The 20315-nt window shown below is 44.8% G+C and overlaps 1 protein-coding gene across 1 annotated transcript in view; it reads right to left on the bottom strand.

Annotated features, from left to right (window-relative positions):
* Positions 1 to 20315, bottom strand: part of efna2a (ephrin-A2a) — a 311101-nt gene that overhangs the window by 13112 nt on the left and 277674 nt on the right. Inside the window, exon 2 of the mRNA XM_028816627.2 lies at positions 2355 to 2647. Coding sequence (XP_028672460.1) covers positions 2355 to 2647 — 293 coding nt within the window. The remainder of the gene's footprint in view (positions 1 to 2354; positions 2648 to 20315) is intronic.

The following is a 20315-nucleotide window of genomic DNA, read 5'->3' as shown; positions in this document are numbered from 1 at the left end:
GAAACACGACTCCACCAATCAGCATAATTTGAAATGTTCTGCATGGCGGCGCCCGTAACTTATTTTGCACCGATCGCTGATTGCACTGCCGTTAATGAAGTCCTGCCACTCGGCAAATTGACATTGGCGTCAAGGAGACGAGCTGAAAGCCACGCGGTGCACTGTGGGTAATGTAAAGAGGCTTCACGTCCAGTTACAGGGGGTGGGGGGGTTTGCTGCCGTGACCTTCGAGAAGTCAGCCCGGTCAGCGCCCCCCTCTGGCTCGACACTTCATGAAGTGGGGTGGTGGTCTTTAATGGTGGCACGGAAGGAGCTCATGAGTAGAGTAGAGTGTAGCATGAGGTGCCCACCGTCATGTGGGAGAGGATCCTATAAACCCACAGTATCTAACTGAGAGCTTCCTGCAGCTTCTACTCCAGTGGTAGCGCCCCTTGGTGGTGCCCATGTGGCTGCCAACCGCTTTCGACTCACACAAGTGGGTTAGCCACCAGTGCTTGAAGTGGGCTGGCAATACTGGCACACCTCCTCACAAAAATCTTTACAGGGACCCCCTAACTCTTTAGTCGGCCGTCATCGTATCGCATCGTTCGAAGTGTCGCCGTACTGGCGCTCCTCCGCAAATCTTCACAGGGGACCCCAAATTTCATGGGACCGCCGGTAATTTGGCTCCACTTCAACCACTGCTTAGCCACCCGGCATGAAACCTTAATGGGGTCTGAGTGCCCCTCAACCAACCCCAAACTGATCTGTGCCCCAACTGTGAAAGAAGAGAACTAGGAGGTCCAGGGAGGGAGGAGCACAGGGAGCCTGATATTATTTATGGGGCGGGGGGCATGAAGGGGTTACATTACGAGATTCCCACTGACCCACAGTGTTTAATTTAAAGGTTCATACGGCGCATGATGAGGCAGTGGTGCCATTGATACGGTGGGCACCTGCCATATGTTCAAACAGGAAGGCAATCCTGCTTGTGGCGGAGCCGTGAATGAAGAGGATGGCACCCTAAGAGAGCAGCTGAGGTGTAATGGAGGGAAGGAGCACTGGGGGGGAGGGCCCGGGGGGGAGGGGTTTTTTTCGGGGTTAGGTTTTAGGTGCACTGGCATTTGCATTGGATTTTTTTTCATTGGTGTTCCAATGGTATAGCGCCCCCTGCTGCCCATAAATGGTTGTCACTCTCCTTCCATTCACACAGCCGATCAGGCTTAACTGGGCACAGCAGGCTTCACCCCAGCTCATCTTCTGTGAATGAAGACTTGTAGCGCCCCCCCTAAAGGCACCTATGATGCTGCTTATGGAGGGGTCTCTGAGTTTAGGGGTGGGTGGGGGGGCATCTTCATAGACGTTCCCAATTGACCCACAATATTTATTTTAGAGTTTCTCATGGCAAATGATCCAGTGGTCCCATCAATACGTTGGGCGCCTACCATCTTTTCAAACGGATTTATGAGGTGCAGGTAGGAAGGCCGCCCTGCGTGATCTCAAGGTCATGTGCTTGTGTCGGACCAATCAATGAAGAGTATGGAGGGGTCCCTGAGTTTAAAAGGGTAACAGCATTTTCATAATGTTGCAATAGTGGTGCCCCCTGCTGCTCACAAAAACGGTTGTTACTTGCCTACCATTGACTTCTTTTCTGAGGTAACACAAACCCAAGATCTTCTTACGGTGGCGCTACGGCTGCGGTGGGCCGAGGTGTGAATCATTTTGAAGGCGTTTAAAGCAAATTATCAATCGATAAAAATAAAGAAATAAAAACATAGCAGAAAAAAAAAAAAAAAAACAACAACAATAAATAAAACAAAAAAGCCCAAATCACCCCTGTTTATAACAGAGCTGAGCCCACCCAGCCAGCCAGCCAGCCCTGGTGGTCTCTCCCTCTTTGTCTGTTTGTGTTCTGGTCACTGGGTTTCACTCCCTTTGCCCAAAGATATCTCACTTCGGTCCATCAGTGGTGTCCCACGGAGGAGCCTCCATGTCCCTTCTGTTCGATAGCCTTGCCCCTGACGTGACTTCCCTCAGGCTAGCAATCCCAGCATGCACCTGGCTTCTCTATAACAAAGTCTTAAGAGGCCAAATGGCCAGCAAGGTGTCCTGGACACAAAAGACCATTAAACTATGCAGGGAGATGGAAAATGAAGCAGCGTCGCCCCCTGGTGGTTTAGCATATTTGTGCCCTCAGAGAACCCCAATGGCTTTGACACACCCCCCCTCCCCCCTTAGCTCCAGTGTTCTCTGCATTCACCTTAAGGAGCTTCTCAATAGGCTGAATGCAATGAGCCAATCAAAACCCTGCTTTGTGTGTGTGTGTAGTAGCCCCGCCTCCATCCCCCCTTGAACCCCCCCACAGTTATACTCACAGATGTAGTAGTACTCATGGCCTGGGCGGAACTCGAAGCCCAGGGAGAAGGGCGTGAAGAGCTGGAACTTCTCCGAGAACTTGAGGGGCCCATTGGGGCTCTGTGGCCGGTTGCACTCCCAGCGCTTGAAGCCCTTCATTCGGTGGTCGCAGGTCATGTAGCCATCGTAGTTCACCATGAAAAGGATGTAGTGCTCCATTCTGTCGGGAGGCAGGGCTTCTTCATAGTGCGGGCAGTAAATGTCCAGGTAGTCATTAATGCTGACATCCACCGTGTACTCCCCTCGCAGGAACCTGCCGGAGACACAAAGCCACAGATTAGGACAGAAAGGACCAGGCATGGAATTACTGGCAATGTGGCCCCCTGTGGCGGGGGGGCACTGCAATGGCCTCCTGTCTCTTCCTGTCAATTTTCACACTAAAGAACATCAACCTTAGTGGACCTGACAGAACACACAGCAGGGGGTGACAGGAACACAACAGAACAGATGGGGCCAGATGGCAGTGGGTCAAAAGCCCACTCTGACTTCCATGTCTGACTTGTATGGCATTGGGCATACAGACTGGTATAGAGCAATACAATCACCAGCACCCACTGGTGAAGGAAACTCCAGCAAATCAGTTACTTCATCTTTATTTTATATAGCGCCTTTCACAAGGCAGCTTAGAACACAGTCTAAAGTAACGCAAGATGGCAAAACAATTCAGACCACAAAATAAAAGGTGCTAAGAAGGGGCACTGCGTTACTGACCCTCATAGTCAGACTACAGCCAAGGAGGCAGAGCAACTCACAGATAGATTATTTATGGAGGGATAAGCACAGGGAGAACACAAACCAGAACACACATATCGAATATGGCACCTTTCACGTCTGATTGATACCAATGTATACGGCCTTTCACAGCTATTAGTTCAATATAGTGCCTTTCACCTCTGTGTATCGAGGATAATGTAGAGTCCTTACTCTATAACTTATATATAGGAGATATGGACAGATATACAATCTATCTATCTATCTATCTATCTATCTATCTATCTATCTATCTATCTATCTATCTATCTATCTATCTATCTATCTATCTATCTATCTATCTATCTATCTATCTATCTATCTATCTAATCCTGCCCACTATGCTATCTATTTATTATACAGTATAGTGCATTTCACATCAATCTGTCTATCTAATCCTGCCAACTACGCTATCTATCTATCTATCTATCTATCTATCTATCTATCTATCTATCTATCTATCTATCTATCTATCTATCTATCTATCTATCTATCTATCTATCTATCTATCTATCTATCTAGCCTTTCACATTTATCTATCTAATCCTACCAACTATGCTATCTATCTATCTATTATATAGTGCCTTTCACATCTATCTATGTATCTAATCCTGCCCACTATGCTATCTATTTATTATATAGTGCATTTCACATCAATCTGTCTATCTAATCCTGCCAACTATGCTATCTATCTCTTATATAGTGCCTTTCACATCTATCTATCTATCTATCTATCTATCTATCTATCTATCTATCTATCTATCTATCTATCTATCTATCTATCTATCTATCTATCTATCTATTCTATCTATCTATCCCTCTATCTATCTGTCTATCTATCTATCTATCTAATCCTGCCAACTACGCTATCTATCTATCTATTATATCCTGCCTTTCTATCTATCTATCTATTATCTATCTATCTATCTAACTATCTATCTATCTATCTATCTATTCTATCTATCTATCTATCTATCTATCTATCTATCTATCTATCTATCTATCTAATCTATCTATCCATCTATCTATCTATCTATCTAACTATCTATCTATCTATCTATCTATTATCTAGTGCCTTTATCTATCTATCTAATCCTGCCAACTACACTATATCTATCTCTCTATCTATCTATCTTTCTATCTATCTATCTATCTATCTATCTATCTATCTATCTATCTATCTATCTATCTATCTAATCCTGCCAACTACGCTATCTATCCATCTATCTATAGTGCCTTTCACATCTATCTATCTATCTATCTATCTATCTATCTATCTATCTATCTATCTATCTATCTATCTATCTATCTATCTATCTATCTATCTATCTATCTATCTATCTATCTATCTATCTATCTATCTATCGTGTACTATATGCCATGGTGACACAAGAGTGACGTGTTGCATGTTGATTAGCACATGCAAGTAAGAATTTTACTGGACACTGTAAATGGGGCAAACAACAGTGGATATCCATTTATTAAATAATTTATTAATTTTCATTTATTACACTTAAAGAAATGTCACACACAACTTTTCAAGTTCCAGTAGTGAGACTTTTTCTAAGATGACCAATGAAACAAAGTGCTGCTAGAGGGCGCTCCGATCCCAGAAGAGAAATGGTCAAAATCACTTCAGCAGAACTCAACATCGAGAAACCCACCCAATCCAGTTCAGCAGTGTGAAGTGGAGTGTAGGGACAGAAGTGGGCTGGAATTGACAAAAACATTTTTCCCTACTAAGGGGGTCACTTGGATGTCTCGGAAATCATATAATAATAGTAATAATATGAGGGTGCTTTTGTGCCAAGGGGATTCCCCAACAGACCTCCTCATTGCCAGTTTTTTTTTTTTTTTTTTTTTTCCCGGCCTCATAAACTGCTTTGTGCCTATCCCAGTAACACAGCTTGCCAGTCCATCGCAGATTCTACTCACACACAAATTAGAATAAAATGAACAAATGGCCCCTGCTGGAACCCCAATTTAGAATCGCCAATCCACCTAACCTGCATGTCTTTGGACTGTGGGAGGAAATCGGAGCGCCCAGAAGAAACCCACGCAGACACGTGGAGAACATGCAAACTCCACACAGGGAGGAGCCGGGAAGCGAACCCAGGTCCCCAGGTCTCCCAACTGCGAGGCAACAGCACTACCCACTGCACCACCGTGCTGCCCATAGTAAATTCAGAGAAATAATCATTATTCTTTGTATTTATATAGCGCTTTTCTCACTACTCAAAGCACTCAGCAATTGCAGCATAAGGGCCTAACAGAGCAGAGTTCCTTTTTGGCATTTACGAGACTCGAACCGGCAACCTTCCGATTGCCAGTGCAGATCCCCAGCCTCAGAGCCACCACTGTTAGAAAAGCCTAACAGACAACATAATTGATGGCAAACAATTAACTGAAACAAAATACCAAACAATATTTAAGAGATGGCAAAAAGAAATTGAACACACGTGCTGTTCTGACAGCGCATTGAAAGCAAACGTTTAACGGGAAAAGCAAGAAATACACATAAGCCAGAAAAAAAGGGTCAAAACTGAGAGAAAAAAAAAAAAGCGAAGACCCCCAAAGACACATGGAGACCTCTGAGGACCCACCACTAGCAAGCTGGTACCGTTTATGTATAAGAGCACCTTACATGGACAGAAATAAAGACACAAAGTGCTTCACGTGTGCAATAAACAAACATACAAGCTGGAAGGAGTGGGAGGTGAATACGGGAGTCAGAAAACCACAAGGAGGTGAAGCAAAACTCGTAGTGGACTCGCAGTGGTCCGAATATTCAGAATCCTGAATGAACTTGGGAATTTCTTTAAGGAATCCACCAACTGAAACGAGGAAGAGAATCCAAAAATGGGACCTTTGTAATCCCGCAACCCCTAAAATCATTGGACTTGTTACGTTGGTAACTGCATAGCAACCATCAAAACACCCCAGGAAGAAAACAACACGGCATCACGGGAGAACGGCAAAAAATAATTACTAATATCTGAATGATCTCGGGAGGCATGGTGGCACAGCAGTTAGGAAACCCGGCTTCACTTCCCCGGGTCCTCCCTGCGTGGGTTTCCTCCCACAGTCAAAAGACATGCAGGTTAGGTGCATTGGCGATTCTAAATTGTGTGGGTGTGCCCTGTGGAGGGCGTGCGTCTTGCCCGGGATTTGTTCCCTGCCTTGCACCATGTGTTGGCTGGGATTGGCTCCAGCAAACCCCCGTGACCCTGTAGTTAGGATATTAGCGGGTTGGATGATGGATGGATGAATTATCTCTCTCTAATACATAAAGAAAATCCTGGGAGGAGACGAGATGTGATTTTTCTCGCTCGTCCCGCGAGAGGAGACTTAGCGCGATACACATGCAGAGCAGGTTAGAGATAATAGAAGTACGAAAATTAACAGAACAGAACAGCGAAAAGAGATTGAATATGTTGTTCGGATTTAAAGTTTAAGTCAGAGACTTGTAGATCGTCTAATTCGTGTTGCCATCGGGGAAAAGTAGCGTTTCTTCCCAATGAAGAGGCGTATCCACGAGAATTAAAAGATTGGTAGTTTGGTGAAAGTAAAATCCACAAATGTCAACCGCCGAGATGCGAAGTTGCTGGCACGTAGCGCAGGACAGGCGGGTAGCGAGCAGGGGGCGAAGTCCCCTAGTAATAAAAATGACTCTCAAAACACCAAAATAATCTTCCAAGGTATTAGTTCTGAAAGTGTTTGCGGCAAAAGAACCTAACATCGTGACACATGCACTCTGTCACACAAGTATGTGTGTGTGTGTGTGTGTGTGCAGGGGACATCTTTAGGGCTCCTGTAATGACAACAAGTCCACCCTGAACAAAGAGAGGGTGCAGACGTTTATCGTCTGTTCACGTGAGGCTCGTTCACAGGTGACTCCGCCCCTTCCGGGCCACCAATCTCTAAAGAGGAGCTCAGCAGGAAGTCGGCGTTCAGTGCAGAACCTTCAGTGTAGGACAACAGAGCGCTCTTCTCGACCTGACGACCTGTAAGGGTCTATTCTGTAGCCTTGTATGCTATTTTTCTTTCTAACTTTTTCTGATCGCCATTCAATGGGGTGTTCTGTCTGGAATCCCAACCCTGTGTAAGGCTTGTATTTCTCCCTTTGAATAATCTGAAAACCTCACAGAATATACTGTGTGGCCTGCAGGGGGCGCACCAGCTCCCCAAACTCAACACACACACAGAGGCTTTTATTCAGTGGGAAGTGCTTCCCAAATCGTTTCCCACAGCACAGTACCAAAGCACCAAGACTTGAAGCAGCACACAGCACTTCCAGGCCCGGCCTTAGGCATAGGCGAAGTAGGCGACCGCCTAGGGCCCCGGCTCGATGGCGGCCAGGCCCCCGGCCCGCCCCTCCCCTCGCATGTTTAAATCACGTGGGCCAGTGGGGGCGTGTCCACGTGGGCGGCTGTCTATAAAAGCGGAGCGGTTTGAGTCAAGATCTCTATGGGTCGAACGTTCACAGGGTTCACAGGGTGATGACCTCGTAACGTTACAAGAAAACGTCTCCTTGGTCTAATTTTCACGCATTTCGCAGAGCTTCCAGGGGGGCTCTGCCCCCCTCAGGGGGCCCCTGGACCCCCCTTTCGCCTAGGGCCCCATAATACATAAGACCGGGCCTGGCACTTCTCTTCCTCTTCTTCTTCCTCTCTATGTGTCTCCTCCACCTCCACTCTTTCTGGTCAGGTTTTGTCTTGTCCCTCCCGACTCCGGCTCCCTAAATGAAGTGAGGTGGTCCCTTTAATACTGCACCCGGGAGCACTCCAGGTGGCTCATCAGCATGGTCCGAAAGCCTGACATAGTGGGGGTCCGCACCTGCTGCAGCATCCCCTGGTGGTACCCATGGGAACACAACAGGGCTGCGGGGTTTTGTCCCCGGTTGGCACCCCCAAGCATTCAACTTTGTCCGGCACCCTCACTTCACCCCGCTATACAAGGGAGAAGAACCGTGAAAGCTCTAGTTTGAATGACAAGGCCATCAGAGAATCTCATATACGTAAATAAAGAACTGAAACTTTACTGAATTCTGAAATAAACAAAAGAAAGGACAAAAAAAAAATAAGGCAAATAGGATACAAGGGCAAAAAGGATTTGTTAAAAAAGACAATAAAAGACGAGTAAGTCCAGAATCAGAACCCAGAGTACCAAAAACCCAAAAAGCAGGGGCAAATGAATCAGAACCAGAAAATCAAAACTTGTTATAAATTCACATCTTCACAGGAAATCAATGGACTACTGCTGAGGTCATGTAAATGCTGAGGGTGGAACCAGCAGCAGTGATGTCACAGTGGCCCCACCTCTTGGGGGATCCACCCATCCACAGGGTGGAGTGGTGGCTCTGAGGCTAAAGGATCTGCGCTGGCATCCAGAAGGTTGCTGGTCTGAATCCCCGTCACTGATCCTACTCTGCTGGGCCCTTGAGCATGACCCTTAACCTGTAATTGCTCCAGGGGTTCTGTACAATGGCTGACCCTGCGCTCTGACCCCAAGGGGTATGTGAAAAAATTAACAAATTCCTAATACAAGAAATTGTATAAGGCGAAATACAGAACATGGTTTACATTTAGTTATTTGGCTGAGGCGACTTACAGCACTGAGCTACAATTGCTTATATTCACTCAGCGGCCACTTTATTAGGTACACCTCTCCAACTGCTTGTTAACACAAATATCCGATCAGCCAATCACAAGGCAGCAACTCAATGCATTCAGGCCTGTAGACCTTGTCAAGACCACCTGCCGAAGTTCAAACTGAGCATCACAATGGGGAAGAAAGGGGACTGAAGTGACTGTGAATGTGGCATGGTTGATTGCGCCAGACAGGCTGGTGTGAGTATTTCACAAAGTGCTGATCTACTGAGATTTCTCTACCATCTCTGGGGTTTACAGAGAAGGGTCCGGAAAAAAGGGAAAATATCCATTGAGTGGCAGTTCTCTGGGCCTTGGTGATGCCAGAGGTCAGAAGAGAATGGACAGACTGGTTCAAGCTTATAGAAACACAACAGTTGCTACAACCGAGGTGTGCAGAAGAGCATCTCTGAATACACAACACGTCGAACCTTGAAGCAGGTGGGCTACAGCAGCAGGAGACCACACCGGGTCAGCTAAGAACAGGCAACTGAGGCCACAATTCACCCGGGTTCACCAAGATTGGACAACAGAAGATTGGAAAGATGTTGTCTGGTCTGCTGAGTCTCGATTACTGCTGTGACATTCATATGGTTGGGTCAACAACTTGAAAGCAGGGATCCATCCTGCCTTGTATCAACAGTTCAGGCTGCTGCTGGTGGTGTGATGGTGTGGTGAATATTTTCTTGGCACACTTTGGGCCTCTTAGTACCAACTGAGTATCGATTAAAATGCCACAGCCTGTCTGAGTCTTGTTGCTGACCATGTCCATCCCTTTATGACCGCCATCTTCTGATAGCTCCTTCCAGCAGGATAACACGCCTGGTCACAAAGCTCAGATCATCTCTTGAACATGACAATGGAGTTCACTGGACTCAAATGGCTTCCAGATCTCAATCTAATTGACCACCTTTGGGATGTGGTGGAACGGGAGATTCACATCATAGATGTGCAGCTGACAAATCTGCAGCGGCTGCGTGATGCTATCAAGGACCAAAATCCCTGAGGAATGTTTCCATCACTTTGTTGAATCTGCTCCACTAAGAATTACGGCAGTTCTGAAGGCTAAAGGGGGTCCAACCTGGCATTAGCGGGGTGTACCTAATAAAGTGGCCGCTGAGTGTATATGTTTGTGTTTTCCCAGTTGGAGCACTAGCAGGTCCCACAGAGTCAGTAGCAGCACTTTCAAGCCCTCACTATTGGGCCTGTGGAGACCATAAGCCTTCATCTTCAGTTTGGGGTTAGGCTGCTCTGGAATGGTGAAGTGGTTCTGAATTCGGAATGAATCTTCAAGGGCTGGAGGTCTTGCCATGTTTTTTTCCCTCATTGCCTTTGTGGATTTTCTTGGACAGTAGGCCTGTATCTTGACTTTGGACCTACAGTAGGCTACTTTGGAGAAGTCCTGTGTTTGAAGGCCTTTTTCAGCAGGCAGAATCCTAACAAGATCAACTCCACAGTATCTACCTGATAAAGGTGAGGTGAGAACTGGAAAAGGCGACCGAGTTTGCATTTGAGGGCATCATGAAATGTAAAGAAAGCCAATGACCGGAGAAGGGTGCCATGCCTAAGGCGACCAACAGGTATGTGGTGATCACCCACAGCCAGCAAATGATGTGGGCAGTTGGTGAAAGCAAAATTGATGCCAGCAGCCAGAGAAAGCCGATTACCGCCGGAAACTCGTTGTAATGATTACTTTCATTTACCGCCGCTTGCAAAACGGTGTTCGCTCTCAGCCGCTGGAAATTCTACTTTTCGCAACAGCAGGAGCTCCCGGCTGGAAAGTTGTAATTTGAGGATAATGAGAGTTTAGGGATATTAGCCTGGGATTGCATCTGCAACGACTGTGGATAAACGCAAAATGGCAACATCCGTGAATAACCAAGGACAGAGTGTAAGCGGTTGTGTGTGAACATCTGATTAGGAACGCCTGCTGGCTCCCCGTGTCACTCGATGAAGGTGGCACGATGGACCTCGGTGACGCTGAGACTCCTGTGGGCAGGCAGACCAGACATGTGAGAAGCCAGGCCGACTAGGTCAACCTAAGGGGCAGCTATCCAGGATGTCCGACTGCAAACTCAAAGCAAATTCTTTAAAGACCTCATGATGACCACGTGGTAAAATGGCACAAAAGAGCAGGCCAACCCCGTAAGGAGCAAAGAGGAAACTGCGCGGGGACAAAAGAGGTCTCCCCTGTAAAAATACTTCCAATGTTCTTCTTTGAGGGCACACATTCTACCAACCTTCTCTCTGTGAGTACCCACACACTTTACACCGTTTCTTCGGTTCATCCTGTTTGCAACACTTTTTGATGGGAAACAGCAGAGGGGGAGACCGGAGAGTTGAGTGAAAAGTAAAGGGATTCTACTGAGGCTTTGTCCTCTCCTATAGGGGGCGCTCAGAGCATGTTTCCTTTTTCCCTGTGAGGGGATTTTCAGGAAGTTCTGACCTGCCGTGTTGGAATTACCTGCCCTCTTTTAGGGGATCCGAAAGAAATGATGCCCACCCACCAGAGAGGGAGTTCCAGGTGCCATTGCCTTTCCTCTGTTTTGCAGGGTAGGGGATTCTGTACACATCACGACCTCCTACCAGAAGGGGGCACTCTAAGTAAAATCGATTTTATTCTAAGAGAAAGTTTGGGGGATTCTAGAGAAGTTAGGACTTGCCACTGAGATGGCATTCTGGGCACAATTCCCTTTTCTCTGCAAGGAAAATTGAGGATTTTGGAGAAGTGCTGACCTCCCACCAAAGGGGGAGCTCTAGTTTCAACTGACATTCCTCAGTGAGGCCAGGTAGGGAATTCTAGAGAGGTTACATCCTTCCATCTCAGAGGGTCCTCGATTGTCAAGAAGGTCTGACTTTCACCAAAGGGTGACCTCCAGGTGCAATTACCTTTTCTCTTTTAGGGGATTCTAAAGAAATGATGTCTCCCCATTGGAGAGGGTGCTCACATTGCAACAACGATTCCCCTGTGAGGAGAGGTGAGGAAGTCATTAGAAGTTGCATCCTCCCATCTGAGAGGGTTCTGTGAGAGCATGTTGTTTCCCTTTGTGTGGAAAGTTAGGAGAGTATGGAGAAGCCATTGCCCCCCACCAGAGGGGGTGTTCTAAGCACATTTCTCCTTTATTCTAAGAGAAAGCATAGAAGGTTCTAGAGAAGTAATGGCTTCTCCTACAGATTGGGGTTCCAGGCACAATTCTCTTTTCTCTGTAAGTCAAAGCGATGGATTCTCAAGACATTATGACCTTCCACCAGATAGGACAGTCTGGGTTTCCTTTCCTCTTTTCAGGGGATTCTTCCTCCCTGAAAGAGTTCTTTGGGTCCAACTTGTTTTCGCTCACTGAGGAGCGATAAAGGATTCTAGAGACGTTAACAAGGAACATTGAGAAGTTATGGAGTCCCACCAGAGTGGGCGCTCTAGGCACATTGAAAAGTTATGGAGTCCCACCAGAGAGGGCGCTCTAGGCACATTGAAAAGTTATGGAGTCCCACCAGAGAGGGTGATCTAGGCACATTGAAAAGTTATGGAGTCCCACCAGAGAGGGTGATCTAGGCACACTGAAAAGTTATGGAGTCCCACCAGAGAGGGCAATCTAGGCACATTGAAAAGTTATGGAGTCCCACCAGAGAGGGCGATCTAGGCACATTGAAAAGTTATGGAGTCCCACCAGAGAGGGCGCTCTTGGCACATTGAGAAGATTATGGAGTCCCACCAGAGAGGGCAATCTAGGCATATTGAGAAGTTATGGAGTCCCACTAGAGAGGGCGCTCTAGGCACATTGAAAAGTTATGGAGTCCCACCAGAGAGGGCGCTCTAGGCACATTGAAAAGTTATGGAGTCCCACCAGAGAGGGTGATCTAGGCACATTGAAAAGTTATGGAGTCCCACCAGAGAGGGTGATCTAGGCACACTGAAAAGTTATGGAGTCCCACCAGAGAGGGCAATCTAGGCACATTGAAAAGTTATGGAGTCCCACCAGAGAGGGCGATCTAGGCACATTGAAAAGTTATGGAGTCCCACCAGAGAGGGCGCTCTTGGCACATTGAGAAGATTATGGAGTCCCACCAGAGAGGGCGATCTAGGCATATTGAGAAGTTATGGAGTCCCACTAGAGAGGGCACTCTAGGCACTTTGAGAAGATTATGGAGTCCCACCGGAGAGGGCAATCTAGGCACATTGAAAAGTTATGGAGTCCCACCAGAGAGGGTGCTCTTGGCACATTTTACTCTATAAGGAAAGTTTGGGGACACAAGGGGTGCCATGCGCTGACACTCTAAGTGCAGATTCCTTTCTTTCGTGAGGCATTGTAGAAAGGTCTGGAGAAAGTAAATCCTTCCACCAGGGTGGGTATTTTGCGGCCATTTTGTCTCCTGCATAAGGACAGTTTGTGGATACTACGACATTTTTGACCTTCCCCCAGACAAGGCACTGTGGACCTGATTGTCTTTACTCTGTGAGGTAAGTTGGGTGATTCTGGAAGTGTTATGATCCCCAACCAACAGATGGCACTGTAGGCGCCACTGTCTTTGCTTTGTCATTTAATGTATGGGAGCCCAGATATGCTATGACAGCTCACCAGAGGGGGCGCTGTAGTTACATTTCCATTTAGTCAAACAGAATGGTTAGCAAATTGTTTTTAAAACGTTGGAGGCTCTGGCCAGAGGGGGTGCTGTAGGCTCAATTATTTTTACTCAAAGAGAAAGTTAAAGTGATTCCAGCAGCATTGTAGACTTTGACCAGAGAAGGCATTTGAGCTGCAAATTCCTTTTACTCAAACAAAAATAGTAAGGTGATTCCAAAGAAGTCGTAGACGCTGACAAGAGAGGGCGCTCAAGGTACAATTCTCTTTGCTCTTTACAGTTTTAGACTTTGACCAGAGAAGGTGTTCTTGGTGCCATTCCTCCAGTCAAACTGAATGGTTAGGGGATTTTATTGAAGTTAGAGGCACTGACCAGAGAGGGCGCTCTAGGCACATGTTCTTTGTTTGGAGATTCTGGCAGTTTCATGATCTTCTACCAGAGCAGCAATGTAGGAATGTCTGGAGAAATTATAACCTTCTAGCAGAGTGGGTATTTTTACGGCCGTTTATTCCCTCTATGAGTTATAGTGGATTATAGAACACTTTTCACCTTCCCCTGCATGAGGCAATGCAGACACAATTGCTTTTACTCTGTTTTAGGGGATACTAATGACGTTATAAGGTGATTCTAAAATAGAAGTTGTAGCCTCTTACAAGAGAGAGACCAAACAAAGTGCTGTAGGTGCAATTCCCTTTACTTAAAGAGCATTGTTGTGGGATTCTCAAGCAGTGAGAGACTCTGACCACAGAGGGCGCTCTTGGTGCAATTCTCTTTATCAAATGGTAAAAGATTGGAGTATTATAGATCAGGATATAGCGGGCTGGATAATGGATGGATGGATAGATCAGTTATAGACCAGAGATGGCGTTCTAAATGCAATTATTTTTATTGAAAGAGATTCTCGAGCAGTGATAGACTCTGACCAGAGAGGGCGCTCTTGGTGCAGTTGTTTTAGTCAAAGAGAATCGTTAGATGATTCTATAAAAGATATGGAGTCTGACCAGAGAGGGCGCAAATAGGTGCAGCTCTCTTCACTCGAAGAGAAAAAGATTAGGGTGCTGTAGATCAGTTATGGACCAAAGAAGGTGCTGTGAATGCAATTGTTTTTACTTAAAGAGAATTGTTAGGGGATTCCAAATCAATTATAGATTCAGACGAGAGAGGGGGTGTAGTTGTTTATACTAATAATAGAACTGCTAGGAGATTTTGAAGCAGTTATAGCCTCCTAATACAGAGAGCGCTGTAGATGCAATTCCTTTTACTTTAACAGACAACGGTTAGCAGATTCTAGAGAAGTTATGGACTTTGACCAGAGAGGGCGCTCTAGGCACAATTCCATTTACTCAAATTTAGAGATGTTACAGAGTTTGACCAGAGAGGGCGCTCTTGGTGCCGCTCTCTTTATTCAAAAAGTAAAAGGTTAGGGTATTATAGATCAGTTATAGACCAGATATGTAATTATTTTTTAATTAAAGAGAATTGTTTTGGGATTCTCAAGCAGTGATAGACTCTGACCAGAGAGGGCGCTCTCAGCGCAGTTGTTTTTAGTCAAAGAGAATTGTTAGATTATTCTAGAGAATTTATGGAGTCTGACCAGAGAGGGTGCAAACAGGTGCAGCTCTCTTCACTCAAAGAGAAAAATATTAGGTTACTGTAGATCAGTTATGAACCAGAGAGGGCGCTGTGAATGCAGCTGTTTTTACTTAAAGAGAACTGTTGTGGGATTCTCAAGCAATGGCAGACTCTGACCAGAGATGGCGCCGTAGGTGCGACTCCTTTTCCTGTGTGAGGCAGGGCAGTGACTGGTGCTAGTTGTGTGATACTGTGGTCAGTTATTGTTTAAGACTCTTTAGTATTCACTTTATCATTATAAAATGTTAACATCAGTGATATTACTGTCAATTTTTTACTTTATTACAGCTCTTTGCACGTCAACGCCTTACACTTGAAAAGCAGCCACTGCCATTTCTGAAGCCTCTCTTAGTGTAATGAAATGAAGGCCGATGAGAGGACGCGACGTCCCGCCGTCCATTTTCCCTTTGAGGCCCGTCACCCAGTGACCCGGCTACCTCCGACCCTGTCTGCCTACGGGGCCAGTCCATCATCACGCGCTCGCTCCGAGGTGACGCCCACAGCCCGACGTCACCCATCACACAAACTGAGATGGCATCGGTGACGTGTTGGCCCCAGGAGGTGCACCACAATAAACCAAGAAGTGTTGTGGCTGTCATTGATGCGCTCGCTCGGCCCCTGTCTTTGAGGTGGGGTCCGGTTGAGATCGGTCTGCCCTGAAACTCAATCCATGTTCCTGTAAGGTGGAACAAAGGAGACACTGTTGTAACAACATGGCTCCCAGGTCCAACTGCCAGCTAGCAGATAAAGGATACAAGCTGAAGAACAATGTTATCTGCGGCCTCCATCGGCCGAGCGGGGCTCTGAAATGAGATCCTGCTATTACTGCACTGAGGGGCTTGAATAGGTGACTGGGGGGGACTCGGATGTGCTAGCTCTTTGGAGGACTGTGAAGTACGATGAGTGCGTAACCTGATCTGCTGTTCCCAAGCCCTCCTGCGAGGTTCATCTTCGTCTCGCTCTATCATGAGGAGGAGGAGCGCTGAGGATTGGGCATCGCTGTCTGCCGTTTGTTGTCCGGCTTGAGTCTGCTGTAGAGGGCATGGAATCTGCCATTATTATGTGGGGTGGCAAAGACCACCCGGAGTCCTCCAGATGCCATTCACAAACCGTTTGGCCCAAGTGGCTCACTTTGCTCCCTAACAGCTCTCATACTTCACGTCGGCCCACCTGCCTTGGCCTCTGATGACCAATTTGCCATCATTTGTACTTTTATAACACAAAGTGTCGGCCTCTCTTAAAGGTAAAGGTTTATGGCTGCTCAGTCCCAGTGGGCTTGTGGACTTTGTGAGGAAAAGGCACCAGTGGACTGTCCGGTAATACGAGAGAAGCAGAGCTCAGGATTCAGACAGTTGATCCAAGATAAGAGATGAAACAGACTGCTGGAATCAGCAGGGGTGTCAAACTCGAGGTACGCAAGTCGGACCCTCAGTATTCAAAATATCCTACATACAGCTCCTGATGACCATTCATTTTCTCAAAGACCCCTTAAATGTGTTTTATATACAGACTGTATCTCTGTTAATAAAAGGACAAGTTTCTGTGTATCAATATCTGTGTGTCCATTCAGTTGCTTTGTCTCTGTCATTCCAACAGATGGCACATCACAGACAGTTGTAGTAATAAAATGCATGGCATTTGTCATTCCAACAGACGGCACATCAGAAAAATTAGTTATGCTTTTACAAATCCCATATCATATAGCATATAACAGAGATATATGCAGTGCATTTGTCATTCCAACAGATGACACATCAGAAACATTAGTTCTGCTTTTACAAATCCTATATCTTATAGCATATAACAGAGATATATTCATTGCATTTGTCATTTCAACAGACGGCACATCACTAACATTTGTTCTACTCTGCTTTTACAAATCCCATATCATATAGCATATAACAGAAATATATGCACTGCATTTGTCATTCCAACAGACGACACATCAGAAACATTAGATCTTCTTTTACAAATCCCATATCATATAACAGAGATATATGCACTACATTTGTCATTCCAACAGACGACACATCAGAAACATTAGTTCTGCTTTTACAAATCCTATATCTTATAGCATATAACAGAGATATATGCATTACATTTGTTATTCCAACAGACGGCACATCAGAAACATTTGTTCTACTCTGCTTTTACAAATCCCATATCATATAGCATATAACAGAGATATATGCACTGCATTTGTCATTCCAACAGACGGCACATCAGAAACATTACCTCTGCTTTCACAAATCCCATATCATATAGCATATAACAGAGATATATGCACTACATTTGTCATTCCAACAGATGACACATCAGAAACATTAGTTCTGCTTTTACAAATCCTATAGCTTATAGCATATAACAGAAATATATGCATTGCATTTGTCATTCCAACAGACGACACATCAGAAACATTACCTCTGCTTTCACAAATCCCATATCATATAGCATATAACAGAGATATATGCACTGCATTTGTCATTCCAACAGACGGCACATCAGAAACATTTGTTCTACTCTGCTTTTACAAATCAAATATCATATAGCATATAACAGAGATATATGCACTGCATTTATCATTCCAACAGACGACACATCAGAAACATTACCTCTGCTTTCACAAATCCCATATCATATAGCATATAACAGAGATATATGCACTACATTTGTCATTCCAACAGACGACACATCAGAAACATTAGTTCTGCTTTTACAAATCCCATATCTTATAGCATATAACAGAGATATATGCATTGCATTTGTCATTCCAACAGACGACACATCAGAAACATTACCTCTGCTTTCACAAATTCCATATCATATAGCATATAACAGAGATATATGCACTGCATTTGTCATTCCAACAGACGGCACATCAGAAACATTACCTCTGCTTTCACAAATCCCACATCATATAGCATATAGCAGAGATATATGCACTAGATTTGTCATTCCAACAGATGGCACATCACAAACATTACCTCTGCTTTCACAAATCCCATATTATATAGCATATAACAGAGATACTGTATATTAACTTCATTTGTCATTCCAACAGATGGCACATCACAGACACTTGTAGTCAATCATTTTATTCTAAAGCTTAGTAAGGCTGTCCTCCTGGCATTGCAGGCAATCTTTGCTTCCATTTTGGAGACGGGTGTCATCCCAACTGATTGGAAAATGGGATTTGTTGTCCCTATCGGATGATCACCTGGATTGGGGCAACTACAGGGGAATAACACTGCTCTCGAGTCCTTGTCCTCAATAGGTCATTTACCAGCAATCAGAGAAGTCTGGTTTTATGCCTAAGAAGTCTACCATCGACCACATCCTGGCATTGAGAGTTTTCATGGAGTGCAAACGTGAATATCAGCAGTTTCTTTGCAGCCTTTGTCGATTTTCGTAAAGTGTTCGACTCAGTTGATCGAGCTGCCTGTGGGACATCCTGAGACTTCGTGGGATCCCCTTCAAGGTTGCTGTATTTCATAGCTGTGGATCAGTGATATGTGAAATGTCATTTGATACCATTTCTCGGTCAGTGATCACATTTTTAATATTTGATTGTTTACCGTTGGTCCTAGCACCCCGGTCACACTTGTCTGCATGGGAGACAGCTTAATGGCCCTGAAGATAGTAATTACTCGCCGAACCAGGGGTTGGCACTGTGGTTGGTTTAATGCCTTCTCTCTCTCTCTCCTTCTGTAGAATGGATGATTGGCAGCTGTTCCACCACTGACTTCACGTCCATTATCCACCCTCTTGGTCCCGCCCCTTGTTGCCTGCAACCCATATGACCGGAAGTTTGGCCATTTTGAGTCAGTTCGGTTCTAAGTGCCTGTCTGAAAAGATGTAATCTGCATATCTGCTTATTTCAATCATACGGGTGTCATCAAGGTGGTGCCTGATGTTGTTTTGTCTCCTCTTTACAAATACACATATGGAAAATATAAAAGCTTCATATAATAGATTTATCACAGTAGTTGCTATTTCAAGGTGCTTTAAAGCTAAACAGATTCGATACATTTGAAGCACAGGTCACTGGACTAGAAAGAAAGAAAGAAAGAAAGAAAGAAAGAAAGAAAGAAAGAAAGAAAGAAAGAAAGAAAGAAAGAAAGAACAATACAGATGATCCACATGTGCTGCGTAGACGTAGGATATGCATCGAGGCTTTGCCATTTAAAATTTCAGTGGGAGGCACATATAAAACAAAGTGCAAGTTATTGATTGACGGCTGTTATATAAAATAGTCCACCTTGATAAAAGGATAAGTGCTTGTGGGTCTGCCTGCTCACTATGTCTTTGTCATTTCAACAGATAGTGCATCACACACATTAATGCTGCTTTTATGCGACCTATACCAAATGACAAATAACAGAGACATATCTATTGCATTTGTCATTCCAATAGATGGCACATCACAAATGTTAATGCTGCTTTTACAAATCCCATACCAAATGGCATATAGCAGAAACATTTGCACTGCATTTGTCTTTCCAACACATGGCACATCACACACATTAACACTGCTTTTATGAATCCTATACCAAAAGGCATACAACAGAGACATATCCATTGCATTTGTCATTTCGAAAAATGGCACATCACCAGTATTATTGCTGCTTTCATGAATCCCATACCAAATGGCATATAACAGAGACATGTGCACTGTCTGTGTGACTGAATATTTCTGCGTCTGCCTGGTTGCTATGTCTCTGTCATTTCAATAGATGATGCATCACAAATGTTTGTAGTTATAATATATGCAGCATTTGTCATTCCATTAGATGGTGCATCACACACATTATTGCTGCTTTCATGAATCCCACACCAAATGACATATAACAGAGACATATGCTTTGCATTTATCTTTCCAACAGATGGCGTATCACAAACATTAACACTTCTTTTACAAATCCCATAACAAATGGCATATAATACAGACATATTCACTGCATTTGTCATTCCAACAGATGGCGCATCACAAACATTAACACTGCTTTTACAATTTCCATACCAAATGGCATATAATAGAGAAATGTGCTTTGCATTTGTCATTCCAACAGATGGCGCATCACAAACATTAACACTGCTTTTACAATTCCCATACCAAATGGCATATAATAGAGACATGTGCTTTGCATTTGTCATTCCAACAGATGGCGCATCACAAACATTAACACTTCTTTTACAAATCCCATAACAAATGGCATATAATACAATCATTTTCACTGCGCTAAGATCAGAATTCCCTTGCTAGGAGCGATATATACACGGTAATCGGAGACAGAAGCTGCAGGCCGAGGAGAT

Source organism: Erpetoichthys calabaricus, chromosome 12 (assembly GCF_900747795.2).
Source record: "Erpetoichthys calabaricus chromosome 12, fErpCal1.3, whole genome shotgun sequence".
NCBI lineage: Eukaryota > Metazoa > Chordata > Cladistia > Polypteriformes > Polypteridae > Erpetoichthys > Erpetoichthys calabaricus.
This window is presented reverse-complemented; position numbering and strand designations above follow the sequence as displayed.